This window comes from Diceros bicornis, chromosome 19, assembly GCF_020826845.1.
Source record: "Diceros bicornis minor isolate mBicDic1 chromosome 19, mDicBic1.mat.cur, whole genome shotgun sequence".
Taxonomy (NCBI): domain Eukaryota; kingdom Metazoa; phylum Chordata; class Mammalia; order Perissodactyla; family Rhinocerotidae; genus Diceros; species Diceros bicornis.
This window is the reverse complement of record NC_080758.1, coordinates 31,880,362-31,907,130: the sequence shown is the minus strand read 5'-3', so window position 1 is coordinate 31,907,130 and position 26,769 is coordinate 31,880,362. Positions and strand designations below refer to the sequence as shown.

Here is a 26,769-nt window from a genome sequence, read left to right as displayed (position 1 = left end):
TCTAACCCCTCAGATGAGGAGGTGCCTTGTGGATGCCTAGTTTGGTTCAAGGACCAGGAGAGTCCAGTAATTTATGTAAAGTATCCCTTAAACAGCCTTATAAGGATCGTTTGAATTATGTTTTTCTAAATAGAAATGAAAATTCAGAGCATAAAAGGGCAGTGCAACAGCAACAACTGACAGTCCAAAAACAACAAAACTCAACCCTACAAAGAAACCAGGAGCCAAAAAATCTGGTTCTGTCATAAGCTATACTGTGGTCTGCTCTGTGTGGTCCCCTTGTTTCTTCCAGGATTCTAGACACATACTTAGCTAATAACTAGAGATATTAAATTAATCTTATGGGGGGAGTATTTCTTTCCACTCAACTACAGTCCACCTGAAATGATAAAACAGACCCATTCTCCCAGGCCCAAAATGTTTGTGTGACCTTTGTTAGCTTCTTCCTCTATTTTATCCCCTTCATCAAACATATGACCGATTTATGATACAACTGCCATCAAAGGCTTCCTTAGATTCATCCCTTCATCTCCATTCCCACTGCTACAGTCTACCCCAAGATCAAAACAATTCACAGTAGTCTTATTGCCAAAGCCTTTGGCTATCTTCACAGCTTCCAAGACCTGCCCACAAAGTCTATTATGCACCCTACGGCCACAACACCATTCCTAAAGCACCAATGCCACCATGATACTACCCTTGCCAAGTTTTTACAATGACTCTACACAAACTACTGAATGAAGTCTACATTGCTGATCCTGACATCCTGGCTACTAAGAATATCAATTTTTGTGTGTGTGTGTGTGTGTGAGGAAGATCAGCCCTGAGCTAACATCCACGCTAATCCTCCTCTTTGTGCTGAGGAAGACCAGCTCTGAGCTAACATCTATTGCCAATCCTCCTCCTTTTTTTCCCCCAAAGCCCCAGTAGATAGTTGTATGTCATAGTCGCACATCCCTCTAGTTGCTGTATGTGGGATGTGGCCCCTGCATGGCTGGACAAGTGGCGCGCCGGCACACACCGGGGATCCAAACCCGGGCCACCAGTAGCCAAGCACGCGCACCCAACCACCAAGCCACGGGGCCGGCCCCAAGAATATCAATTCTTGATCTCACCTTGATAAGCTAGTTTCCATCACTGCCCCCCAACACTCCAGGCCCATTTTCATCTCTGCTGTGCTTTTACTCATACCACATTCCCCGTCTCTCCCTGGAAAGTCGATCCAGCTACTCACACACACTTTCCCCTCTCTAGTATATGCTCTCAATCTTTCTTGTGTATTCAATAACCTCACAGGGCCCTGAATATTAGGCAAAAATAAGCACAAAATAGGATTACATTCAACCAAAGACCAATCCTACTGGCAATCAGCTCTTTGTAACTACATCTCTTTCAAAGAGTCCATGTAAATATATAGTAATGAAAGGAAAGAAAAAGCAATGAGCAAGGATAAGAAACAAAAGCAGCTTAAGGATCCTCACATTTAACTCCAACTCCTCCTAGCTATGACACTTTTTATTTGCATACCACCGTGCACTTTTCAGAATGTTTTTATGGTTATTTAAGACTCAAAGACAGGGGCTGGCCTATTGGTGCAAAAAGTTAAGTGCGCACACTCCGCTGCGGGGGCCTGGGGTTCGCCGGTTCGGATCCCGGGCGCGCACCAACACACCACTTGGCAAGCCATGCTGTGGTGGCGTCCCATATAAAGTGGAGGAAGATGGGCATGGATGTTAGCACAGGGCCAGTCTTCTTCAGCAAAAAAAAAAAAAAGAGGAGGATTGGCAGATGTTAGCACAGGGCTGATCTTCCTCATAGGAAAAAAAAAAAAGACTCAAAGACATACACAATCTGGCTCCTACCTACAAATGGAGAAAAAAAGAACACCGGCAGGTTCTCAGATAAATTTTAGAGATGAGATCTGATGATAGTTTGGAGGCATAGAAAAGAGAATAAGTAAAGAAAACACTCAGGTTTTGTGCTGAGAAAATTGAAGATTGACTAGGCTTGGAAAAAAATCAAGGGTTCCATTTTGTAGTATTTAAAGTCCTGGGACTGAGAAGAACATCTGAATATGAGGTGTAGATACAGAAGAGGATTGAGTGCAGATACACAGAGAGTGCCCTGAGGCACTCTAATTTTTGGAGCCCAGAAGAAGGAAGAGTTTGCAAATGAGCAGTCAGTCAAACATAGGAAAAAACTAAGGGTCCCAGAAGCCCAGACCAAGTTTTCAAAAAGGAAGTATGAAATGTTATAAACTTTAATAAGATGAAAGAATTAACCACTGGATTTGGGAGGCTGTGGAAGTTGTTGCTCCTTTCGATTCGGAACGTAACAAGTTAAAGAGAATATTGGAAGCAAGGAAGTGGGAGATGGCAAAAACAGACAACAATTTCATTTTCAGGAGTTTTGTTGTAAAAAGAAACACAGAAATGAGGCAACATGAGGAGCCATGGGATCAAGGGAGAGGTTTCTTTCCCAGCGAAATAGTAATCTGCTGATAATTACTAGAATCAATAAAAGAGTTTAGCAAAGTTGCTGGACACAAGACCAACAGACAAAAAGTCAACTGCATTCCCTTAAAACAGCAGCAATTAAAAAATGAAATCTTAGAGGCGGGCCCAGTGGCACATCGGTTAAGTGCGCGCACTCCGCTTTGGTGGCCCAGAGGTTCACAGGTTCGGATCCTGGGCACGCACTGACACACCGCTTGTCAAGCCATGCTGTGGCAGCGTCTCATATAAAGTGAAGGAAGATGGGCACAGGGCCAATCTTCCTCAGCAAAAAAAAGAGGAGGACTGGCATCGGATGTTAGCTTGGGGCTGATCTTCCTCACAAAAAAAAAAAGAAATCTTAAAAGATATAGTTTACAACAGCATCAAAAATATCAAATACCTTAGAAAGGGATGTATAAGACCTCTGCATAGAAAATTATAAAACATTATTGAGACAAATTAAAGAAGATTTAAATAAATGAAGGTATACACCATGTTCTTATTTTGGAAGCCTAAGAATTATAAAGGTTGTCACTTCTCTCCAAATTGATCTATAGGTTTAGTACATCCCCAACCAAATTTTCAAGATATGTTTTTGGTCACAATGGACAAGGTGACTCTAAAATCTATACGGAAATGCCATGGACCAACAATAGCCAAAATAAACCTGAAAAAGAACAAAATGGGAAAACTATTTAATATAAAGCTACACTAATTATGACAGTGTGGTATTACTGGCATAAGGATAGACAAATAGACCAATGGAATAGAATAGAGAGTGCAGAAACAGATCAGACATATATATTTAAACACTTGATTTATAACAAAGGTAGCACTGCAGAATGGTGAAAGAAAGGTCTTATCAATAAATGGGACTGGATAAATGAACATATGTAAGGAAAATAAAACAAACCTGACTCCTACCTCACATTACATACACACACAAACATAAACATGTATTTCAGGTAGACTTTAGATTTAAATGTGAAAGACAAAACAATGTAATGTCCAGAAGATAACACAGAAGAATATTTCCATAACCTTGGGGTGGAGAAAGATTTCTGCAACAATATACAAAAAGTGTTCACTGTAAAGGAAAAAAATAATACACTTGACTACATTAAAATCAAGCAGAAAATGCAATATGCAATTTGCATCATTTTAACTGCACAGCTGGACCTGAAAAAAAGTAAGAAAGACCACTAAGGGCCAAAAATAAATAGAGGCATGAAAACCAGAGCAGTGAGCATGCTAGCCAACTCTATAGGTGCCCTATGAGAGATTGTAATTCCCTGTGATCCAGGAGCTTGTCAGCCACCTACTATGTACCAAGCACTATTCTAGAAGATTTCTTTTAAAGTCAGGAACAAGACTATTCAACAATGTCCTGTAGACCTTAAACAGCTCAATAATTAGATAAGAAAAAGAAACACGGAGTATATAGATCAGAAATAAAGAAACTGTCACAATTTATTGGCAGCATGATTATCAACATAGATAACTTAAGAGAATCCATAGAGAATCCATAGTCAACTATCAGTACTACAAGAATTTGGGAAAGTTTCCCGGAAACAAATTCAATATATAAGAAAATCAATTCTGGGTTTGCACCTCTGCCATCACCATGATGGTAAGACCTAGCTAGCCTCTGGTCCAAGGAGGAGGAGACAGTTCTGACACACCCTATTCCCACCAGGTGAGCCCAGCCAAGCTCCAGCCTACACCTAAAGAAGTAAGTTCAGGGCTGGCCCCGTGGCTTAACGGTTAAGTGCACGCGCTCCGCTGCTGGCGGCCCGGGTTCGGATGCTGGGCACGCACCGACGCACCGCTTCTCCGGCCATGCTGAGGTCACATCCCACATACAGCAACTAGAAGGATGTGCAGCTATGACATACAACTATCTGCTGGGGCTTTGGGAGAAAAATAAATAAATAAAATTATTAAAAAAAAAAAAAAAAGAAGTAAGTTCAGTAGAGATCCACCAAGTCACCCAGACAACCACAGACACTCACAAGCTAAATATTACTTAGTGTTATAATGATAATACTAATAAAAATAATAACAATAAAAAATTCCATTCCTATGTACTACAGTAATCAATTAGGTTATAGTAATAGCAACAAAATTATACATCTAGGGGTAAATCTAATAAAAGTTATGTCAGACCATTTCGAAAAAAGTTATAAGAATTTACTTAAAGACATAAAAGAGACCTAAATAAATAGAAATATAAATCATGTCAGGAATAAGCATGTCAGGATGGGAAAACTATATCATAAAGATGACAAATTTTTCCAGTTTTTGCTATTACAGTATTAAAACTCTTGTTTTAATTCTCACGTCAAACAAAAAAAAAAAAAAAGATGACAAATTTCCCTAGGCTAATCTCAATATCAGATGAAATTCCAATCAAAATCTCAATAAGGACTTTTGTTGAAATTAGAAGAGCAAAGAGCTAAAAACAACCAAGACAAATCTGAAGTTTTATATGATTAAGGTACATTTCATATCTGTACAGGGAAAAACATACTATTTTATAAATGAGACTGGGACAACTGCTTACCAAACAAAAATAATTAAATTAGGTCATTACAACAAAACTATGCATAAAATAAATTACAGGTAGATAAAAGACCAGAATGTGAAAAAGCAAAAATTTTTAAAGTTGAGAAAGAAATATAGGAAAATAGCTTTACAAGGTTAGTACAGGGAAGGAATTTTAAATATAACACAAAAAGCACAAATCATAAAGGAAAAGAGTGGTAAAACTGACAACATTAAAATCTAAAATTTCTGTTAAAAAGACATCATAAAGAAAGTGAAAGACAAGCCATAACTTATTTCTGCTGGTAATGTCAATTGGGGAAATCTCTATGGAAAGCTATTTGGCAATACCTAACAAAATTCAAAATGCATATATCCCTCTGATGAAGCGATTTTACTTCTGAGAACTATGTTAAAGACAGACCCACAAATGTGTGAAATGACATGTGTACAAGGTTATTCAACACATTATATAAATTAATAGATAGATAGATAGATCCACAGAAAATAAATATTGGTGAGAATGTGGAGAAAATGGAACCCTCATACATTGCTGGTAGGAATGTAAACCGATGAAGGTACTGTGAAAAAGTTTGGTACTCTCTCAAAAAGTAAAATATAACTACCTTATGACCCAGCAATTCCACTCTTAGGTATACACTCAAGAGACATATCCGTATGTCCACACAAAAGCTTGTTCACAAAAGTTCACAGCAGCATTATTCAAAATAGCAAAAAGGCAGAAACACCACAAATATCCATCAACTGATGAATGCATAAATAAGATGTAGTATATGCATACAACGGAATATTATTCAGCCATAAAAAGGAATGAAATACTGACACAATACAACATGGATGAATCTTGAGAACATTATGCTAAGTAAAAGTCAGTCACAAACAATCACATATTGTATGATAACATTTATATGACATGTCTGGAAGAGACAAATCCAGAGACAGAAAGTAGATTGCAGCTGTCAGGGGTTGGGAAGGAAGAGAAATGGGGAATGGCTGCTAATTGGTACAGGGTTTCTATTAGGCATAATGAAAATATTCTGGAATTAGATAGTGATGATGCTTGCACAACTTTATGAACACACTAAAAATCACTGAATTGTACACTTTAAAATGGTAAAATTGGGGGCCAGCCCCATGGTGTAGCAGTTAAGTACACGTGCTCCGCTACTGGCACCCAGGTTCGGATCCCGGGCACGCACCGACGCACCGCTTGTCAGGCCATGCTGTGGCAGCATCCCATATAAAGTGGAGGAAGATGGGCATGGATGTTAGCCCAGGGCCGGTCTCCTCAGCAAAAAGAACAGAATTGGCATGGATGTTAGCTCAAGGCTGATCTTCCTCACAAAAAAAAAATATTAATAAAATAAAATAAAATGGTGGAATTTGTGGTGTGTGATATCCAAATCAGTAGACAGAATTCATAACCCAGAAAGAAAAAATTACATGGAGGAATTAGAATGAAAATAAGAATTTAAGCAAAAAAAAAAAAGGAACAATGCGAAAAATGACTGTTAAAGAAGACCTTACACGTGTATTTTTTTTAAATGAATGAGAATGGTTATCAAACTACTATGGAACTTGGATTCCACCCAATAAATTTTAAAAAGTAATATAATGGGTTTTTTTCAGTAATTCTATTTATAATACACCAGAAATTACATTCTTTGCGACTATATAAATCTACTTTTTTTAAAATGGTGTATGTCAACTGCATGTCAATCTAAAAGTATACAAGGAAGTAAACAGAATTTTAAAATTATTTTGGAAGTGCTTCAAAAGTTTGAAGATTACTACCCTAGAGAAAAATCATACACAGATGCACAAGAAATATGTAAAGAAAGTTAATTGTAGCACTGTTGTAATAGCACAAGTTGGAAAAATCTAAACACCCATCAGCAGGAGAATGAGTAAATAAATTGGAATTCCGTAATGAATATAGATAAGAATCAACCAGAGCTACATTTATCAACACAAACAAATCTCAAAAGCATAAAAAAATGGGTTTTGGGGTGAAAAAAAAGTTACAGAATAATTACTTTATCTATACAGTTTGAAAACATGATCTTGTTTTTGGAATCAAGACATCGTGTGTGTGTATCTGTAGTAAAAGTAGAAACATGCAAGGGAAATAATAAATGTCAGCTTCACCATACTAGCTACCTCTGGGAGGAGAGTAAGGTGAAGAGGATTAGGGGAAGGGTAACAGAGACTTTGGTTGGTATCGTAATATTTTATATGTAGTAATATTTTTGTAATATTATATGTAGTAATAATATTAATATAAAGGAGATTCAGCAAAGCTAGGTTGTAGGTACACAGATGTTCACTTTATTATTCTCTCTCTTCCACAGGCTTAAAATGTTTCATATTAAAAGGAAGTTAAAGTTAGCCCAGAGACTGAACCAGCACCAAAAATATGATTGCTTTAAAGCAACCAGTTACTTGATCAGGGTTGGTCAGTGTTTCTCAACCAGTGGTCCAAATGATGTTCCAACTAAAAGGCAGTAATAGCATCTATTAAAAGAGAAGCGTGGGGCCAGCAGAGTGGCACAGTGGTTAAGTTGGTGCGCTCCGCTTCAGCAACCTGGAGTTCGCGGGTTCAGATCCCAGGTGCAGAGTTACACATCGCCCATCAAGCCATGTTGTGGTAGCATCCCATGTACAAAGAGGAAGACTGGCACAGATGTTAGCTCAGCGACAACCTTCCTCAAGCAAAAAGAGGAGGATTGGTAACAGATGTTAGCTCAGGGCCAATCTTTCTAACCAAAAAAGAGAAGCATAAGACACGGTATAGAAATACAAGTTATGGAATAGAAGGGCATAAAATAAATCTAATTCTGCAAATTTGCCTCAAGATCATCTTGCCAAACCTTCTGATCAAAATCCTTGTATAGCTTTGCAAGACGTCTCTAGAACTTCAAAAACTAATGTTAAAAGGGAAAAATTAAATGACAATTGTAGCTAGTTTGGCCTTTTCATTCAATTTTGAAAAAAACCATCCACACAGGAAATACGCTATTTGCAGAGAAATGCTTACAAATAGTTGAAAACTGCTATCATATAGAAACAAAACACACAAAAAAATTCTAAGAAATAATTTTGAAAGCACAAATGTATGAATACCAAACATTAGTACACGAAAGTTGTCTATTTCTATAACACAAAGGAGAGTCAAATTCAATCTCTATTTTAATATACATTCGATCCCAAAATTAAATGCCATTTTTTATTTGTCTATACATCATGTTTTCTCTTATATAAGTAATTTAAAATACATTAAACAACATGTACCACATGTTAAACAGGGAAAAGGTCAAATTTTTCTTTTTATATTGTGAATATCTAATAAATTGTATTTAAAATGTAAGTTATAATCTTTATTAAGAAATTACTTTTTACTCTACTTAAAATCATCTTTCAAAAATAGGATACTTTTTTAAAAGTTATTTTTTTAAATACCTGAGAGAGTCCATAGGATTATACATTTTTGTGAAAGGATTTGTGAATCAAAAAATATAGAAAACACTAATCAAGAGAGGTGACGTCTGTGTCTCTTAATAGCACCTGACAGAATCCTAGCCCTTAATGCTTATAGGCTTATTAATAAATTGGAAAATTCTTAATTAGAATGCAAAAAAGAGCAAGAGGAATTAACTGGAAAATTCATTCAACCTAATAACTGTACACTGTTAAAGTCAAATTCTAAAAAGATAAATAGGCAATTCAGCCATGACTAAAACTAACTTCTACATGTGAAAAAGAACTCTAGATGAGTAAATATGTAAATAAATAGCTAGAACTGAAGTTCACTCAAAATGTAACTTGAAAAAACAGAAAACTTAAAGAATTAAAAATTGGAAACAATAAAATAAAACCAGGGTCTCAAGTGCCAAAAAAAAAAGGCAGTTAAAGTGATATGACATCAATAAAATGAGGAAAAAGAAAAAAGCGAGACAAATACAAGAAAGCCACCCTAAGGAGAAAAATTTGAAAGTATAAGGAAGAAAGGAAAAATGGAAGAAAGTAACGAAATGAAGGATTAGATTAGTATATATTATATGGGAGTCACTTTTGCCACAATGCATTTGGGAAATCACAGAAGATGGTAAAGAGTATAAGTGGGAAACAAGTTTCATAATAAGTGCCTGATAAATTTCCAGATAGAATTATTTCAAAAAGTACGACTACAGTTTCATTTCAGTTTTAGAAATAAGATTGTGTTAAAGAGAAAAACCAGTATGATTTTTGTTTAACCACAGTACCAGGTACCTACTTCTCTATAATTCTCAAGGTAAAAATAACCTACAAATTTATTAAATCAGTTAATCATATTTAGTAAAATCTGTTTTGATCATCAACATACTCTGCTTTTCTCCTATATATTTGTCTATCCTCTATACTGTAGTAAATAAGAAGCATTTGCCCATCTTGGGAACCCTTCACAGAGGTAAAGTTTAAATGTCACATATGGGCTTTCAAACATATCGTAACTTATGCAATTATATTAAGACATTCATGTTCAATTTTTCTTTTTACTCAATAAACATATGTTTTACCTTTTCAAATAAGTAAACTCTATCTTCCAGGAATCAGCCAAAAACTTTAAATGTCTATTATGTAAGTATTTTACATCAAGTTAAGTTTTCAGCCAATATAATATAATTTCACACAATATAAACAGGTATCTTGTTGCTTCCTCTCATAATCCTATTTCCCCCATCACAAAATCAGGGGATTAATAAGTACCATTCAATGACTTAGCTCTACTAGACTGAAACAACAGAGGACAGCCCCTGCTGCAGTAATCTCAAACAGCCAGCATAATGCATTCCATGTAGTGGGTCCCTCATAACTCCTCACAATGACTGAGTGAATTCCCAATTAACTGGGGGACCGGCATCTCATTACTTAATACAATATCTTCCAGACTATTTCCAATTTTCTTCATCAACACTTACTGGGTATTCACCAAATGGCAGGTTCTAAGAATACGCAAGGAGGGCCTGCCCGGTGGCGTAGTGGTTAAGCGCGTACGCTCTGCTGCTGGTGGCCCGGGTTCGGATCCCAGGCGCGCACCGACGCACCGCTTGTCAGGCCATGCTGTGGCGGCGTCCCATATAAAGTGGAGGAAGATGGGCACAGATGTTAGCCCAGGGCCAGTTTTTCTCAGCAAAAAAAAAAAAGGAGGATTGGCATGGATGTTAGCTCAGGGCTGATGTTCCTCACAAAAAAAAAAAAAAAAAAGAATACGCAAGCATGTCACTATTCTCATCTGCCCAGACTCTGGTAACGTTACATGTGTTATCATTTCTCCTCTCCTTGTTCCCCCTTTCTCAGTCTCTGCCATCTAATGGAGCTGGATCTCACCCCCCAGCTCCAGAACAGGTACTCAACTCAAGTCTGATGAGTCAGAACCTTCCCATGATCCTAGCCACAGTGACTGCTTCAGTAAAGGACAAGGGACCAGTGAGACTCTCACCTCTCCTTATATGCTACAAGCTCCTAAGGAAGAGTCACTCTTTCCCAGTGGAGGATGCTAAGCCAGTTTGACCTGGCTTCTGGACACACCACATTAAGAGAGTCTGCCTGAGAGTGAGGCCAGTAAAGAGCAGAGCAAAGCTAAGAGATGGAGGGAAAGAGACCAATTAGTCCCCTGGATCCAGCCATGCATGAAGCCAACAATATCCCCTTGACTTTTCCGTCACATGAACCAATAAGTCTCTCCCACCTTTTTCTCTTAAGCTCGTCTGAGTTGGGTGTCTGGCACTAAAAGAACTTTGATAGAAACCATATCCAATACAATTTACGAATAGAGTGACAATTAATGAGTCCTCAAATGTGAAACTGGCTAAATAGAGCTGAGGTACAGGGTAGTGAAAACAGCCTCATCCCCAGCTGGAAGTTGGCAATCCCAGGTATGCAGTATCAAAGAAACAAGTTAAAATATTGCCTGTGGTAACTCAGAGTTCAGATCACGCACCCATCAAGATTGGAACATTGGGAGACTTGGTAGTAAAATGTCAAGAATTTAGACCATGTTATCAATTCCAAGAGGATAAGGCCCAAACTCCTCAGTGTGGAATATAAAGACTTTCTTGAGCTGGCCCTATGTCCCTCTGTATGTTAGAAATTGTTCTATATTGTATGAGACAGGAAATCCCATCCTAACTGGCTTAAGAAAAAGATAGACTGCAGTACCTCACAAAATCAAAAAGTACAGCTTCAGGCAAGGCTTGATCTAGAGATTCAGAAAGTCATCCAGTCTCCAGCTCCATTACTCTGCCATCCTCCCTCTTCTAGTAGTTGCTCTGACCTCACATGGGCTCCTATCACAACAGCAATGGTAGCTATAACAGTTCTAGGCCTCACATCCTCACCACATAAACAGAAGATGACAAAGCATTTCCTTCATAAACACCCACAGAGGAGAGAGGTCTCCAGCAAAAGCCCTGAGATTGACTCTGATTGAGTCAGTGTAGGTCACATGCCTACCTCAAAACAATCACTACAGCCGGAGACTAGAATGCCCTGATGGCTTAGCCTAAGTCAAGCACGTACCCTGAAGCTGGAGGTTGTTAGGAAGGGAAGAGGGAGGGCCATTATCACCTTTCAGTATCACACCCTTCCAATGCACCCCTCACAAATTATACTCTAACAACACTCCTCAGGTTTAGTTATCTAAGTGCTGTGGGTTAAACTGTGTCACCCAAAAAGATACACTGAAGTCTTAACCCCCAGAACCTGTGAATGTGACCTTATTCTAAAACAGGGTCTTTACAAATGTACTCAAGTTAAGAGGAGATCATACTCATACATCCAGTATGACTTTCATCTTGATAAGGAGAAACGAGACACACAGGGAGAGTATCATATGAGATTGAAGTGATAAAGGAAGAGACTGAAGTGATGCATCTACAAGACAAAGAATGCCAAGGATTGCTGGCAATTCCAGAAGCTAAGAGAAAGGCATGGAACAGATTCTCCCTTAGAGCCTTCAGAGAGAGCATGGCCCTACCAACACCTTGATTTCAGACTTCTAACCTCCGAACTGTGAGAGATTAAATTTCTGTTGTTTTAAGCCCCCCAGCTTCTGGTATTTTGTTACAACCAACCTAGGAAGCTAATACACTCAGTAAGTATGATAGTCCACGATTCTTTGCCTTTGCACAAGCTCTTTGCTCCTTCTGGAATGCCCTTCTCCCCCTGATGGTCTATTCACACTAAGCCTCTCAGATCTGCCCAAATGTTCTCTTCTCTGTGATGCCTTCCACCAGAGCCCCCAAAAGAGTTAGTCTCTCCACCACATATTAGTCCAGCACCACATATTGCCTATATTTTTATTATTAAATTCTAAGTGCCTGTGCACATAGCTGTCTTCCCTTCAGAATTATGAGCTCTTGGGGCCGGCCCCGTGGCTTAGCAGTTAGGTGCGCGCGCTCCGCTGCTGGCGGCCCAGGTTTGGATCCCCGGTGCGCACCGACACACCGCTTCTCCAGCCATGCTGAGGCCGCGTCCCACATACAGCGATTAGAAGGATGTGCAAGTATGACATACAACTATCTACTGGGGCTTTGGAGGGAAAAAAATAAATAAATAAAATCTTTTAAAAAAAAAAAAAGAATTATGAGCTCTCCAATGGGACAGCAAGGCCTGATTCTTACCCACCTTCATATCCTCAAGGCAGTGCACAGTAGCTAACACATAATAATCATTCAGAAGCTATCTATGAATCGAACACATTGATGACATCTCAAAAGAGGATAACAGGTATGATTTCAGAGAATTGGCTATTATAGATTATAGAAAACTCAAGATGGATCTTGGGGTAGAATCTACATAAGGAGAGAAGAAAGAATGTGGGGGCAGGGAGGAGGAAAAGTGCCGAATTTAGCAAATATGCAGAAAAACTACAAAGTAGAAGGATTTGGTTAGGGAAAACGTAATGTGTGTAAGGCAGTAGGAGCCTCCTGGTGAGAGTCATTTTATAGGTAATAAGAGGAGTGGAAAAAAAAAAGATTTCTGAGCAACTCATGTTTTCAGCGAAATTATATGACAAAGTGTAGACTGGACCCTGGAGGTTCAAGAGACCAGTCGGGTGCAACAGAGGCAGGTCAGCAATGAGGTGAAGGGCCAGGTGCACTAGGATGGCAGCAGGAAGAATGATAAAGAACAAATTTCTAACACTTTAGAGAAGAGAGAATAAACAGAAAGAGCAGAGGATTACTCCTAAATTTTGACCTTTGGTTATTTAAAGTAGGATTTGCTACTGAAATAAGGAAGTACAAAGGAAAAGACTATTTCTTTCAATGAGGATAAGAAATTTGGTCTTAAACATGGCTCATTATGAGATAGCAGTAAAACATCCCAATAAAGATGCCCAGCAAACAGGAAAAGATAAAACAATGAAGTTCAGGAGAAATATGAGAACAAAAGACAGGGGGCCAGCCTGCTGGCTTGGCAGTTAAGTTTGAGCGCTCCACTTCGGCGGCCTGGGGTTCCCCAGTTCAGATCCCGGGCGCAGACCTACCCACCGCTCATCAAGCCACGCTGAGGTGGCGTCCCACATGGAGCAACTACAAGGAAGTACAACTATGACATACAACTATCTACCGGTGCTTTGGGGAGAAAAAAAGGAAAAACGGGGGAAGATTGGCAACAGATGTTAGCTCAGGGCCAAGCTTCCTCAAAAAAAAAAAAAAAAAGATATGGCAGTCACATAGGTAAAGATGACTTTTTTAAGTCATAAAAAAATACACTGCAGAATTTCATTCCTTCATTCGACAAATATTTATTGAGCACTATGTCCCAGGCACTGTCCTAGGCTCTAGGAATAAAAGAGTGAGCAAAACTGATAAAATCCCTGCCCTCACAGAACTTATATTCCACTAGGGAAAAGAGGCCTCAATCTGACTCACAAACATAAATTTAGGGCTTCAGGCTAATACTGCTTAATAGTATAAGCAAAAAAATTCTTTTCACCTTTTTCTTTTTTCAAATTTTATTTTGCAGAATTTTCATTTTACTAGCCAGAAAGGTATTTATGTCCTCGGACTAGCACCAGACAGATTCAAGTGAATTAAGTTTCTTTTTATGCTAGCTTTCCTGTTTTTACAAATCTATTTTCCCTCCCTTGTTTCTCAAAGTGTTTGTTGGAATTAGGTCAGCACTTCCAAAGAACGTTCATAAAGGGCGACTGGACCCAGAAAAAATGAGAGGCCAAATGGTACAATGGAAAGCATGGGTTTGGGAATTAGACAAGGCCTGAGTTCAAGTCCCAGTCCAGTTTTTCACAAGTTGTGTGACCTTGAGAAAGTTATTCAATATCTCCAAGCTTCAGTTTACCCATAAGTGAAATGGGAATAACTTCATTCTAAGATTAAAAGGGGTAATTCCTAAAAGGCACTTGACACAACACCTGGAAAAAAAAGGAGAAATGGTGGCAGCCGCTGCTGCAACTACTACTACTATTACCACATGTGCTGGGCACAAAACAGATGCTCAGTTAATGCTTACTTTCTTTTCTTTTTCTTCTATACAAGGTAAGTCTTAACATCATAAGTATCTATAAGGCTCCAATTCACTATGTTATTCTAGTCTTTCCTCCCAAAGTTTTGTATAGCAAAAACTTAAAAGAATTAAATGCATATTAATTTCATAAATGGGCTTAATATCTTTATTCTCTAACTTGATGGGATGCATTTATCATCCAAAGAAAAATTTCGATGGTGATGTCACAAATAGGAAAAAAATGATCACTGAATTAGGAAGTCATATAAAAATGAATGAAAGTAGCACTGTTTTAGAAATCATTCACCAAAGAGTCCACAGTTATTTTTATTAAACCGACACCAATAACCTTATCCTCTATAATTAATCATTTCTACAGTATCTTTCATTTGGAAAAAAATCAAGTGATTTTCTAACTACAACCACACAATCCAAATTTTATACAACATCCTCACAGTTGTCCTGAAGATGAAAGGGCACAATGTATATGAAAATGCTTGACCAGGTCCCTGGCATACAGCATGCACTCACTGATAACTTTAGTGAAATCTAATCCTCTTATTACCCTATGTTCCTTTCAATTAATGAAAAAGATTTTATAACAGCAATTATAACACAGGATTTATGGAACTAAAAAGCTTTAAAAACACACCAACTTGATGCCATTCCAAACCAGAAAGGTATTCACTTTAATGTCTCTTAGTTTAATAAAAAAGAGGTTTGTAAGTTAAATCAAGGTACACACCACTATAATCAAAACCAACATTTCACTCTTCCCCTAAAAAATCTTTCAACTAAAAATTTAATGAAGTTTCTTTAAAAGGCAGGGGACATAGGTTCCTCTTATTTTCATTTTTTAAAATGCAAATTCCAGAAGCCCACAAAATGTAATGGAATTATGAGGACCAAAGTCTTAACTGTTGTCCCAAGGCACTGACACCAGCTCAAAGGGAGCATCCACAATAACCAGGGGAGCCCCTTCACTCATGCGTGACACGATCTGAGACAACTAGTGTCAGGACTGCCTGTTCGCCATAACAAATGGCTCTTCTCCAATCCTCTGGACTGTCCATGTGGACACTCAGATCTGCTCTCTCTCCCTGGCAATCTCCCTCATAAGTAGATGACTACAACGCTTACACTTGTCCTGTCAGGTGGATATCCTCAGAGCACCCCAATCTCAGTGTGTGCAAAAATAAACTTCTCCCAGATCTGCTCCTCCTGTGTCCCTGTGTCTGTTAATGGTATCACCATCCTCTCAATAACCCAAGACAGGATGCAGTTTTCTTTCCCTCACCATCCCTCTCTCTCTTCCCAAGAGCAAACCAGTTTCAAAGACCTATCTCTTATCTCTACAATACCATCTAGCCCCTATCCCTGCCTCCATTCCTACAGTCTATCTCAAGTTCTCATTACTGCTGTCCTGACTCATGCCAACAGTTCCAACCTAGTTGCCCATCATCTCTCACGCTTAAAGTGAGTTCACCTACTCTGAACATTAGATAGATTTATCTTGCTACGTATGTTCCTCCCCACATGGTGGGCCCCTACTGCCTACCACACCATCCCAGATCTTCACATCTTGAAGAACTCTCCTCTGACCCAACCATCCATTCACTTGATCTTGGAAGCTCCTCAAATTCAAAATGCTCTGGCCTCTCCTCCAAGGCCATTCCTGCTTTGGCTCCAATCTAAAAGCCTGTAATGTTGTGAAAACGAAATGAACTATGCCATTCCACTGCTCATGGACTAAAGGTCAAAATTCTAACCCAACCAACAGGGCTCCACATGGCCTGGCCCCTGCCTATCTCTCCAGTCTTGCCATGCTCCCCTTTGCTCTCTCTACTCGAGCCACGAGGACTTCTATCCAGCCTGCCATGATCCCTCTCATCCCCAAAACTCTGTACATGCTGGCCCCTCAGTACCCACCCCTCATGTAGGTAGTGCCATCTCACCCCACAGATCTCAACTCAAAAGTCACTTATTCAGTCACCAACCTTACCATTCCAAACTAAGTCAAGTTCTCTGTCCCCTGCTCTTCACCTCCACAGCCTTAAGCAAAATCATAATAAAGTGATTATTGGATTTCTTATTCCCAAGCTAAAATGAAAGCTCCATAAGAGCAGGACTTTGTCTATCTTGTTTACCACTGTATCTCACAACCTAACCCAGAGTAGCCCTTAAGAAGACGTGTAGATTGGGCCGGCCCCGTGGCTTAGCAGTTAAGTGTACGCGCTCCGCTACTGGCAGCCCGGGTTCAGATCCCAGGCACGCACCGACACACCGCTTCTCCGGCCATGCTGAGGCCACGTCCCACATACAGCAACTAGAAGGATGTGCAACTCTGACATACAACTATCTACTGGGGCTTTGGGGAAAAAAGAGGAGGAGGATTGGCAATAGATGTTAGCTCAGAGCCGGTCTTCCTCAGCAAAAAGAGGAGGATTAGCATGGATGTTAGCTCAGGGCTGATCTTCCTCACAAAAAAACAAAAAAGATGTGTAGATTAATGTAGTTCATAAATCAGAACACCCTAAGTAAGTTACAAGACCAGCCCCACTACATCCTGGTTGTGAAATCACTTGGCTTCTCCATAACAATAAAGAGCTCATCTCTTCAAGGTTCTCTGAGTTCCCCTGAAGATGTGACATTACATGACTCTACAATTCCACCATTCCAAACTTCTCTCTCACAACTCTCTTCTACATACCCTGGCACCAGCAATACCTTACTTTCTGGTCTCCACAATTTTGTTTGCATCCTTCCTCCCATCTGGAATTTTTTCCCCAGCTCCACATTTCCAAATCCTACTTAGCCCAAATGCTCAAACCCAATGTTACCTCCTTCACAAAGTTTTCCTTGCATCCTCCCAGCTAGTCACAACCTCTCTAACCCTGAATTCCCACAGGTTCTCCATTGCCTCCTTCAGGTCTCAGATCAAATGTCACTTCAAAGGAGCCACTTCTCCTAAAGTTATCCATGGGTTATAATTCTCTATCAGACCATCCTGTCTTATTTTCTTGACAGCATTTACCATTATCTTGTTTGTTTCCTTCACTTGTTTATTTACTTAACTACCTGTCTCCCCCACTAGAATGTAAGATCCATGACAGCAGAGACCCTGTCGGTCTTGTGCTCCATATTTCCCCCACTCCTCCTCATCTGACATCAAAAAAGTTCAGCAAATATCTGCCAAAGGCTTGAATGACTCTGTAGCCCTTATGATACGGATTATTTAAGTACATATCTTTCTCTTGCTATACTCCAAACTCCTTGTGTACTAGGCCAAAGTCTGCCTAATCTATTTGTTTGTGTGTATTACCAGAAAGCCTTGCACAACTGAAGCAAATAATAAATAACTACTAATTACCTTATGATCTCTCCAAAAGGTACTGCTCTGAACCAGGCCAACTCAGAACTCCATATTCTCCAGAAACCAGGGCAAACGGGAACCTTCTATGCCCTCTCCACAACAGACCTTGTTCCAATCTGCTGCCTCCAGTGAGCTTCAAAGGACTAGTTTCCTCACTTTCCTTCAGCCAACAACCACTGGTTCTTCTATCTCTAATATCTCACAGTCCTACCCTTTCCATTCTATCTCATCCAACAAATCACTTGCAGGGCCCTGTTTCTTCAGACCACCCCACATCTCCAATCAGGAGAACTCATCAGGCCCTAGGGAACAACAGGATGTTAAAACGAAGTGTTTAAGTAAGACTGGCTCTCTCACCTTTTCTTTTACACCTCGTTTATCCGAAAAAGGCCCAGTTTCAGAGACTAGCTTTGATACTCTTTGGGACCCTAACCTTTCTTCCCATGTAGTCTGCTGCACCCAAATCCCTTTGGGGTGCCCCCAGCCTTGCCTCGCACCTTTTTCATCTTCCAGTACAGGAAGACCCCAGGCCCCAGACGATGATCTCCCAGGAAGCAAACGGTCCTCAAACACCGTGGGGCGGCCCTCCCCTCCCCTCCCCACTTTCTGTCTGGCACCCGCCTCCGACCTGGAGCCGTCTCGGGCGCCCCTTAGCCTCAGCCTCACCCTGGGCTCGACACTCCGACACCAACCCCCACTCACCTGAAGCGGCCCCCGCAGTGCTGGCATTGCTCGCCCACCCAGCCGGCGGGGCAGATGCACTGCCCGGTGCCAGGGTTGCAGCGGCCGCCGTTGACACAGGGCCGGTCACATTCCTTGGCCTCGGCTGCGGCTGAACCCGACACCGCAGCCGCTGCCGCCGCGGCCTCGGCCGCCCAGGGCAGCAACAGCAGCGGCGGGAGCAGCAGCAGCAGCAGCAGCAGCCGCCGCCGCGGGAGGCGCAGCCCGGCCCCCTGCCCCGGCCTCCCAGCCCGGGTCGCGTCCCAGTCCCGGCACCGCCCGCCGTTCCTGCTCGCAGGCGCTGTCGTCGCCGCCGTCCTCCCCCTCAGCCTCGCCTCAGTCGCCGCCGCCGCCGCCGCCACCATCTTCCCGGGGCTGAGACGGCGGCCCGCGAACACATACACACACACCGCACGGCCGGCTCCGCTTCGCCTGGCCGTGCGGGGCGGGGCTGTGCGGACGGTGGCTCGGGCGGTCAATCCTGAGGGCTGGACCCGCGTTGCGCGGAAGGTAGGGCCGACGCTTGCGTGGGCGGAGCGCGGCGCGCAGGCGCCGTGCTCCGGCACGCGCGGCTTGCAGGCAACTCGCTGATCTTGAGTGTGGGGCTTGCTGAATCCTTCGGGCCTCGATCTCGAAGCGGCCCAGCGCTCTAGTTTTCGCCCTTCTCCAGACACGGCTGTGACGGGTTAGCAGCCCTGAAGCGCCCTCTTCCTGGGGGCTGCCTGGAAGCCGGCCGTTCTGCTAGCCAAGCGGGCCGTGTCGAGCGCTGCCCTCGCGGAGACCCCGGCGCCCGTCAGCGCTCTACCCCATCTCTTGCTGCCGAGCAGAAGGGGCCCAGGGAGCTGCGTCCTGGTGTGATGCTAGGTGCTACGGTACCGTAGAAGGAGTGCTGCGTTCGACCCTTTGCTTTCTTCTCCGGAAAATAGGGATAATGACCTAACTCGTGTGTTAAGAACCTAGCGCATAGGCTATGCTTGATAAATGCCTAATAGACTGAATGAAGACACAGCCCAGCCTCCCTTGATTCAGGCTGATCCAGTAGCAGACCAGACCCCCACCACCACCTTTAATTATGTGGAAGAAGTTTGAGGTTACCTTACTCTCCGCTATTTGCCCTCCTATCATCTCTGAAAAGAGGGCAGCATAAAATTAGGCATTGGAGCACCCTCAGCCCACACACCTCTGCCCGTAGAGCCCTTCCTGTCAGGTACCTAGTTTGTTAATTTGGTGACTCCGAATGAAACATACCTCGTAGCAGTATAACCTTATGTGATCCTCAACCCTGGAATCTGGAATGGACCTGTGACTCGATTTAACCGATAAAAGGATGTGGTGGAAGTGACCATGTGCCGGTTCCATGTCTGAGCTTAAGAACACTTGGCAACCTTGATTTTGAGCTCTTGATAATTCTGAGCGGCTGCCCCTCTTCCTCCTTGCTGTAGAGAGACCATACGCAGAGACCATATGAAAGAGAAAGGCCCATAGACTACATGGAGGAAAAGGAGGGACCCAGGTATCACCAAGAAGTGAGACCCCAGACACATGAACCTGGTGGACCCATCCCAGCTGAGGGACGTCATTGAGGGAGGAAACCATCTAGGTTGTTGCAGCCATCTGGGCTGTTCCTCATTACCTAGAACAGAGACAAGTCTTTCCTACGTTGCCTTATCCAAAATCTTAAGAAATGCTTAACTAGCTGCTGTTTTAAGCCTCTAAGTTTTATAGAGGTTTATTACTCAGCGCTAGATAACCAGTACATTGTCTGACATAAGCCTTGTGCTGTGAGGAATATTCCTAATGGCAGCCAGCTCAGAGACTGGGCAACTTGCAGTCCCTGGGAGACGAAGAAAGCCCCTCATGTACCTGTGGAGCCTCTCAGCTTTACCTCAGAGCACAGAATTCTAAGATTCTGGGACGTACTCCCTCGCACATACCCAGGTCCTGACCTTCCTCACTCTGCATCCCCTTCAAGCCTGGTGAAGCTGAACTGCACAACAGCCTCATCCCCAGATCTCCACATACACATCCCTCCTATACCTCTATGAAACCTATTGTTTGACCTAGCACTGGCATTCTGGTTTGCAGGTTATGTTTTTGCTGCAGTGTCCTACATGGGACTATGTAGGATAAAGTAGGGAAATGAAAGACATGGTACTACCCTCTGGCAAGACCTCAGTCAGATGGGGGAGGCTGTTGGCAGAGCTCCTGGTGGCCTCCATAGACAAGCCCCACAAATACAGGAAGTGGCTTTTATATCGGCTCAAGAAACAAGACCCAGCCTTGGGAAGAGATCACCAATTTAAAGGCAGAGGACTTGGACTTTCTATTGGATGAGCTGGATGCATGGCCCTTCTCCCAAATTGCTGCAATAGAGAACTAAAAGGCTTCTCCCATACATGAATAAGATATTATGAAAACAGTAATAGCATTAAAAGACAATTGGCCTTGCTAAATACCGCCATGAAGAATGACTTCAGATTAGAGGTTTTCCAACTGAAGCCATCCTTTTTGATAAAAATTTCGCAGAATTCTAGGTAACAACCTGTATTAGTTCCTGTGACTGCTATAACAAATTACCACAAACTTGGTGGCATAAAACAGCAGAAATTTATTCTCTCACAGTTCTGGAGTCCGAAATCAGAGTGTCCAAAATCAGGGTGTCAGCAGAGCTACATTCCCTCTTGAGACTCTAGGGGAGAATCCTTCCTTGCCTGTTCCAGCTTCTGATGGCTGTTGGCATTCCTTGACCTCCTTGGCTTGTGGCCACATCACTCCAATCTCTGCCTTTATCATCACATTGGCTTCTCCTCTGTGTTGTCTTCTCCTGTGTGTGTCTCTTATAAGGACATTCGTTATTGGATTTAGGGCCCCCGCCTGGATAATCCAGCATGATCTCCTCATCTCAAGATCCTTAATGAATTACATCTGCAAAGACCCTTTTTCCAACTACAGTAACATTCACAGATTCTGGGGATTAGGATGTGGACATATCTTTTGGGGAGCCACAATCTTTTTACACAGGAAGTCAACTCATTCAATTCATTCACTTATGCAACTAATATTTATTGAGTGGCTACTATACACCAGAGACAGATCTAGGCTCTGGAGAGGCAGTAGTGAAAAAGCATATGAAAACCCCTGCTGTTCCTCACACCCATTAGGATGGGTAATATCAAAAACAAACAAACAAATAAAAAAACAGGAAATAACAAATGGCAAGAATATGGAAAAATTGGAACCAATGTGCACTGTTAGTGGGAATGTAAAATGGTGTAGCCACTGTGGAAAACAGTTTGGCAGTTCCTCAAAACACTAAAAATAGAATTATCACATGATCCAGCAATACCACTTCTTTGGTATATATCCAAAATAATTGAAAGCAGAATCTTGAAGAGATATTTGTACACCTATGCTCACTGCAACATATTCATAATAGCCAAGGGGTGGAAGCAACCCAAATGTCTATCAACAGATAAACGGATAAACAAAACGTGGACAAAATGTGGTATATACAAACAATGGAATATTATTCAACCTTAAAAAGTAAGGAAATTCTGACACATGCTACAATATGGATGAACATTGAGAACATTATGCTAAGTGAAATGTCAGTCACAAAAAGAAAAATACTATATGATTCCACTTATATGAGGTAACTAAAGCAGTCAAGTTCATAGAAACAGAAAGTAGAATGGTGGTTGCCAGGGGCTGGGGAGAGGGGAAAATGGGCAGTAGTTGTTTAAGGGATATGGAGTTTCGGTTTTGCAAGATGAAAAATATCCGGAGATCTATTGTACAAAGATGTGAATGTACTTGACACTACTGAACTGTACACTTAAAAATGTAAGATGGTAAATTTTATGTTGTTTGTTTTATCACAACTAAACATTTTTTTAATTATATTAAAAAATCCCTGCCTTCCTGGAACAACTAATTAGGTATGCTTCTTTTTTTAACTCTCTGCTGAAGTATAACATACCTACAGAAAAGTGAAGAGATCATACATATACAGCTCAATGAATTTTCAAAGTAAACCCAGTTGTATACCAGGGCCCAAATCAAGAAATAGAACATTACAGGATCCCACTTCGCCCCTACCAAGTTACTACCAGTCACTACCTCCACAAGGGAACCACGCTTCTGACTTCTTGCACTATAGATCAGTTTTGCCAGTTTTTTGCTTTGTGTAAATGGAATGCTACAGTATGGACTATTTTGTGTCTGGCTTCTTTCAGTCAGTATTATGTTTGTGAGACTCATCCCTAATGTTATATATAGTAGGTCATTTATTTTCATTTCTATATTCCATGGTAAAAATATATACATACCATAATATGACAATTTACTTATCTATTCTACTGCTGATGGACATTTTGTTGGTTTCCAGTCTGAGGCTGCTATGGATAATGATTCTGTGAACAGTCTAGGAATCTGGTACAGGCCCCTTGGTGAACATACGTACACATTTCTGTTGGGTATATACCAGAGGTATGCTGTTAAATGTTTTAACAACCAGCTCGCTCGGGGGGAAGAAAGCCCTCGTGTGTAGCATTTGTTGACTTATATGGTGTAACTACGCCCACTATAACCTATTTCAAGTTACCAACATCATGTCACTAAATGCAGAATTGGGAAGAGATGCACAGAATCTGCTCTCACAAGACAGTGGGAACCAGCTCCAGCACTGTATGTATGCCTGGGAGGTCTACCGAGAAACAGATGCCAAAACAGAATTAGACATGCAAGAGACTTATTATGGGAAATGTGTGTGAAGGATAAAGAGGAAGGAAGCAGGAAAAGGCAGGGAGAGGATTCAGACTGGAATAAAAATCTGACATCTGTGAAGGAAAGGGGGAAGGAAAGATTGGTTAAGAAGAGTCTCAGACAGCAGCAAAGTTCCAAGAAAGATTTTCCAGGCCAATGGGGAGTCTTGGAGCCAAAGTTACCAGTTGGAGGAGCCCTGCATCCTGCAGGAATGGGCTTGTATTAGCACAAATGTGGTGGCAGAGCCAGAGGGGCAGCAGGTGGACTGCTAGTCAATTAAGCTTCCCACAGCAGGAGATCCAAGCAATACATTTTCACGGCCGCCACACCTGGCAGTATTCCTTCGAACCACCTCTTTGGAGATGAATGGGATAACTTCTCAATCAGTATCCTCTCTAGATGTCTTACTTTTCACAAGTTAGATGTACAACCGTGGCTTGGCTGACTTGTTTGGAAGCTGGATGGCCACTTTAGACTGAATAAGCCCCAGGTTTCTTGGGTAATTCACTAAAAAAGAGAGAGGAATTCAAGAGGAAGATACTGGATTTCCTCCTAATAAGGACAGATAAGTGTTCTAATTATTAATTAGAGAAATAGGACTTGACCATACTGTATCTCCAACTCACAATTTGTACTTTACTGATTACACAAGGAAAGAATAGAAAAATGGAGTAAGTTAGAAATAGAAGCTGGAAAAGACCTTATAATCCAAGTTATAGTTAGCTACAGAACTAAAAGTAATGTGATTTTTTAAAAAATGTCCACAAATTCTTTGATACTCCCTTTAAAAGCTGGAGTTTAGTTCACCTCCCTAGAATATACGTCAGACTTAGTGACTCACTTCTAACAATTAGAATGTGGTGGAATTATGCTATGTGACCTTTTAGGCTAGGTCATACAAAGGATAGCCTCTGTCTATCTGTCTCTCTTCCTCTCTCTCTCTCCCTCATTCTCTCTCTTCACTTGCTTTGGAGGAAGCCAGGCATCATGTCATGAGGACACTTAAGCAGCCTGTGGAGAGGCCCAGGTGGGGAGGAACTAAGAACTCTCACTAAGAGCCAGCACAAACTTGCCAGACATGTGTGTGAGCCAACTTGGAAATGGATCCTTTAGCCCCAGTCAGGGCTTCAGATGATGGCAGCCCGGGCCAACATCTTGACTGCGACCTTGTGAAAGACCCTGAGCTGGAATTGCCTAGTCAAGCTGCCCTCAAATTTCTGAACCACAGAAACTGTGAGGATAATAAGTGATTGTTGTCATTATTGTAAGCCACTAAATTTGGGGATGATTTTTCTCATGGCAATAGATTACTAATACAGGCAACAGGAGTAGGAAGTCTCCCTACATACACCCCAATACCATAATAGGAGATATTACCACTGAGACAATGTGGCAAACCCATGGAAGATATCCATTTCCTTGTTTCCTTCTTTGGCTCATAGAGAAGCCATCTCCTCTCCAAGCTGACTTCCATCAAAGCCCACTATCCTGGTGCCATCAGAAGCACCACCTCTATTTCAGTGCTTGCCCAAGGCCCTGATACAGACTGCTGCCAGTGTTGTGATCAAGGCTTCTGATGCCAACACAGAGGTCCCTATCTAATGTTGCTCTAGAGCCACTGGCACCAACTCCTACATCTGAGAAACCACTGGCAGCAATGCAGTCTTCATTACAGCAAAGTGGTTCTTGCATTCACTTGTACTGTCACTATGGCAGGAACCCCAAGGTGGGGGAGGGATGGCAGGTAACCATGTGTGCAGAGCCAGCTGACCAAAAGCCTGGCCTGTGACTAGAGGTGTGGCCCAGATTGCAGTGTTTACCAGGCTAAACAGGCTGAAGCCAGATCAGCATATCAAAAATGGCTCAGGGAACAGGGAGAGTTTAGCTATGCACCCCAGCAAGTCAGGGCCAAGGGCACTGATTATGGACAAGGTTCAAAGAGGACAGAAAGGACCATGAGCCGGAGTCCCAGGCTTGGGCAGCTTTGAAATCTGTGCTATGTGTGTGGTCTGGGGCCCCCACCCTCAAGGCCGGCTTGAAGCCATCAGGCCCCTTCTCACCTATGCATTTCAAGGGAGGCTATAGGTTTTTTTCATATGGAAAATTCCCACAGAGTTGCCAGGGCTCAGACTCTGTCCCATACTGGCAGGGAAGCTTGAACAATTTTATATTAGTTTAGGTTCCCCCAGAAGAAAGCACTGAGGCAAGGATTCAAGGTTAATGTGGGTCGCAACCCCAGGAAGCAGGTAGGGGAGTGGGGAAATGAGACATGGAAGGGAAGGGAAGTCAATACAAAATGGGTTGTCAAGCCAGTTAGTAGTGTGAGCAATTGGAGCTTAATTCCACAGAGGCAACTGGGACATGGTGTGCAACACACGCCTCAGAGGGGCAAGGGGGCTGGAGTATCTGAGGGTATTTACGTACCAACTCCAGTCAGCCATTGTTGAGGGCTGCTCGAGGAGGGGGTGTTGATTACTGTGGGGACCAACACAGAGATGCAGATGCTGGTTGATCAATCTTTTATTTGTTTATTGGTCATTTGGGTGTCCCCTTCTGTGAATTGTGCATTCATATCCATTGCCCATTTTTCTATTCTGTTGTTTATCTTTTTCTTATGAATTTGTAGGAGTTACTTATGTATTCAGCTACTAATCTTTTCTTTATTATATGTTTGGCAAATATTTTCCAGATTGATTCATCTGTTCATGGTATAATTAGTATAATTCATGGTATAATTCATCTTTATGGTATAATTTATGGTATAATTCATCTTTATGGAATAATTCAATAGATAGTTCTTATTTTTAATGTAGATGAATTTAACCATCTTTTCCTTAGAGTCTGTGCTTTTTGTGTCTTGTTTAAAAAATTCTTTCCTACCTCAAAGTAACAAAGATGATAATTTACTAGGCATTTTTGCTTTTTACAGATAGTCTTTAATCCACCTAGAAATTATTTATATGATAATGCAATATAGGAATTCAATATTTAATTTTTATCATGGCAAATAAACATACACAAAAATAGAATGATACAAAGAGCTTAACATCCAACTTCAACAATTATTAACTTATTTCAGTCGACCATTGCTATGTAACAATTTACCCTAACTTCGCAAATTAAAACAGTAATAAACATTTATTATCTCACACAGTTTCTGTGGGTCAGGATTTCAGGAGTGACTTAACTGAGTGGTTCTGGCTCAGGCTCTGTTATGAGGTGGCAGTCAAGTTGTCAACCTGTGCTACAGTCATCTGAAGCCTTAACTGGGCATAAAGGATCTGTTCCAAGGTGACTCTCACCTATGGCCAGTAAGGTGTTGGCATGAGGCATCTGTTTCTTGCC

At 41.5% G+C, this 26,769-nt stretch overlaps 1 protein-coding gene across 2 annotated transcripts in view; it reads right to left on the bottom strand.

Annotated features, from left to right (window-relative positions):
• Positions 1 to 19,087, bottom strand: part of ATRN (attractin) — a 167,528-nt gene extending 148,441 nt beyond the window's left edge. For both annotated transcript variants that reach the window (XM_058563122.1, XM_058563123.1), the window contains exon 1: positions 18,643 to 19,087. In XM_058563122.1, coding sequence (XP_058419105.1) covers positions 18,643 to 19,025 — 383 coding nt within the window. In that variant the 5' untranslated portion in view covers positions 19,026 to 19,087. The remainder of the gene's footprint in view (positions 1 to 18,642) is intronic.
• Positions 19,088 to 26,769: the final 7,682 nt, after the last annotated feature.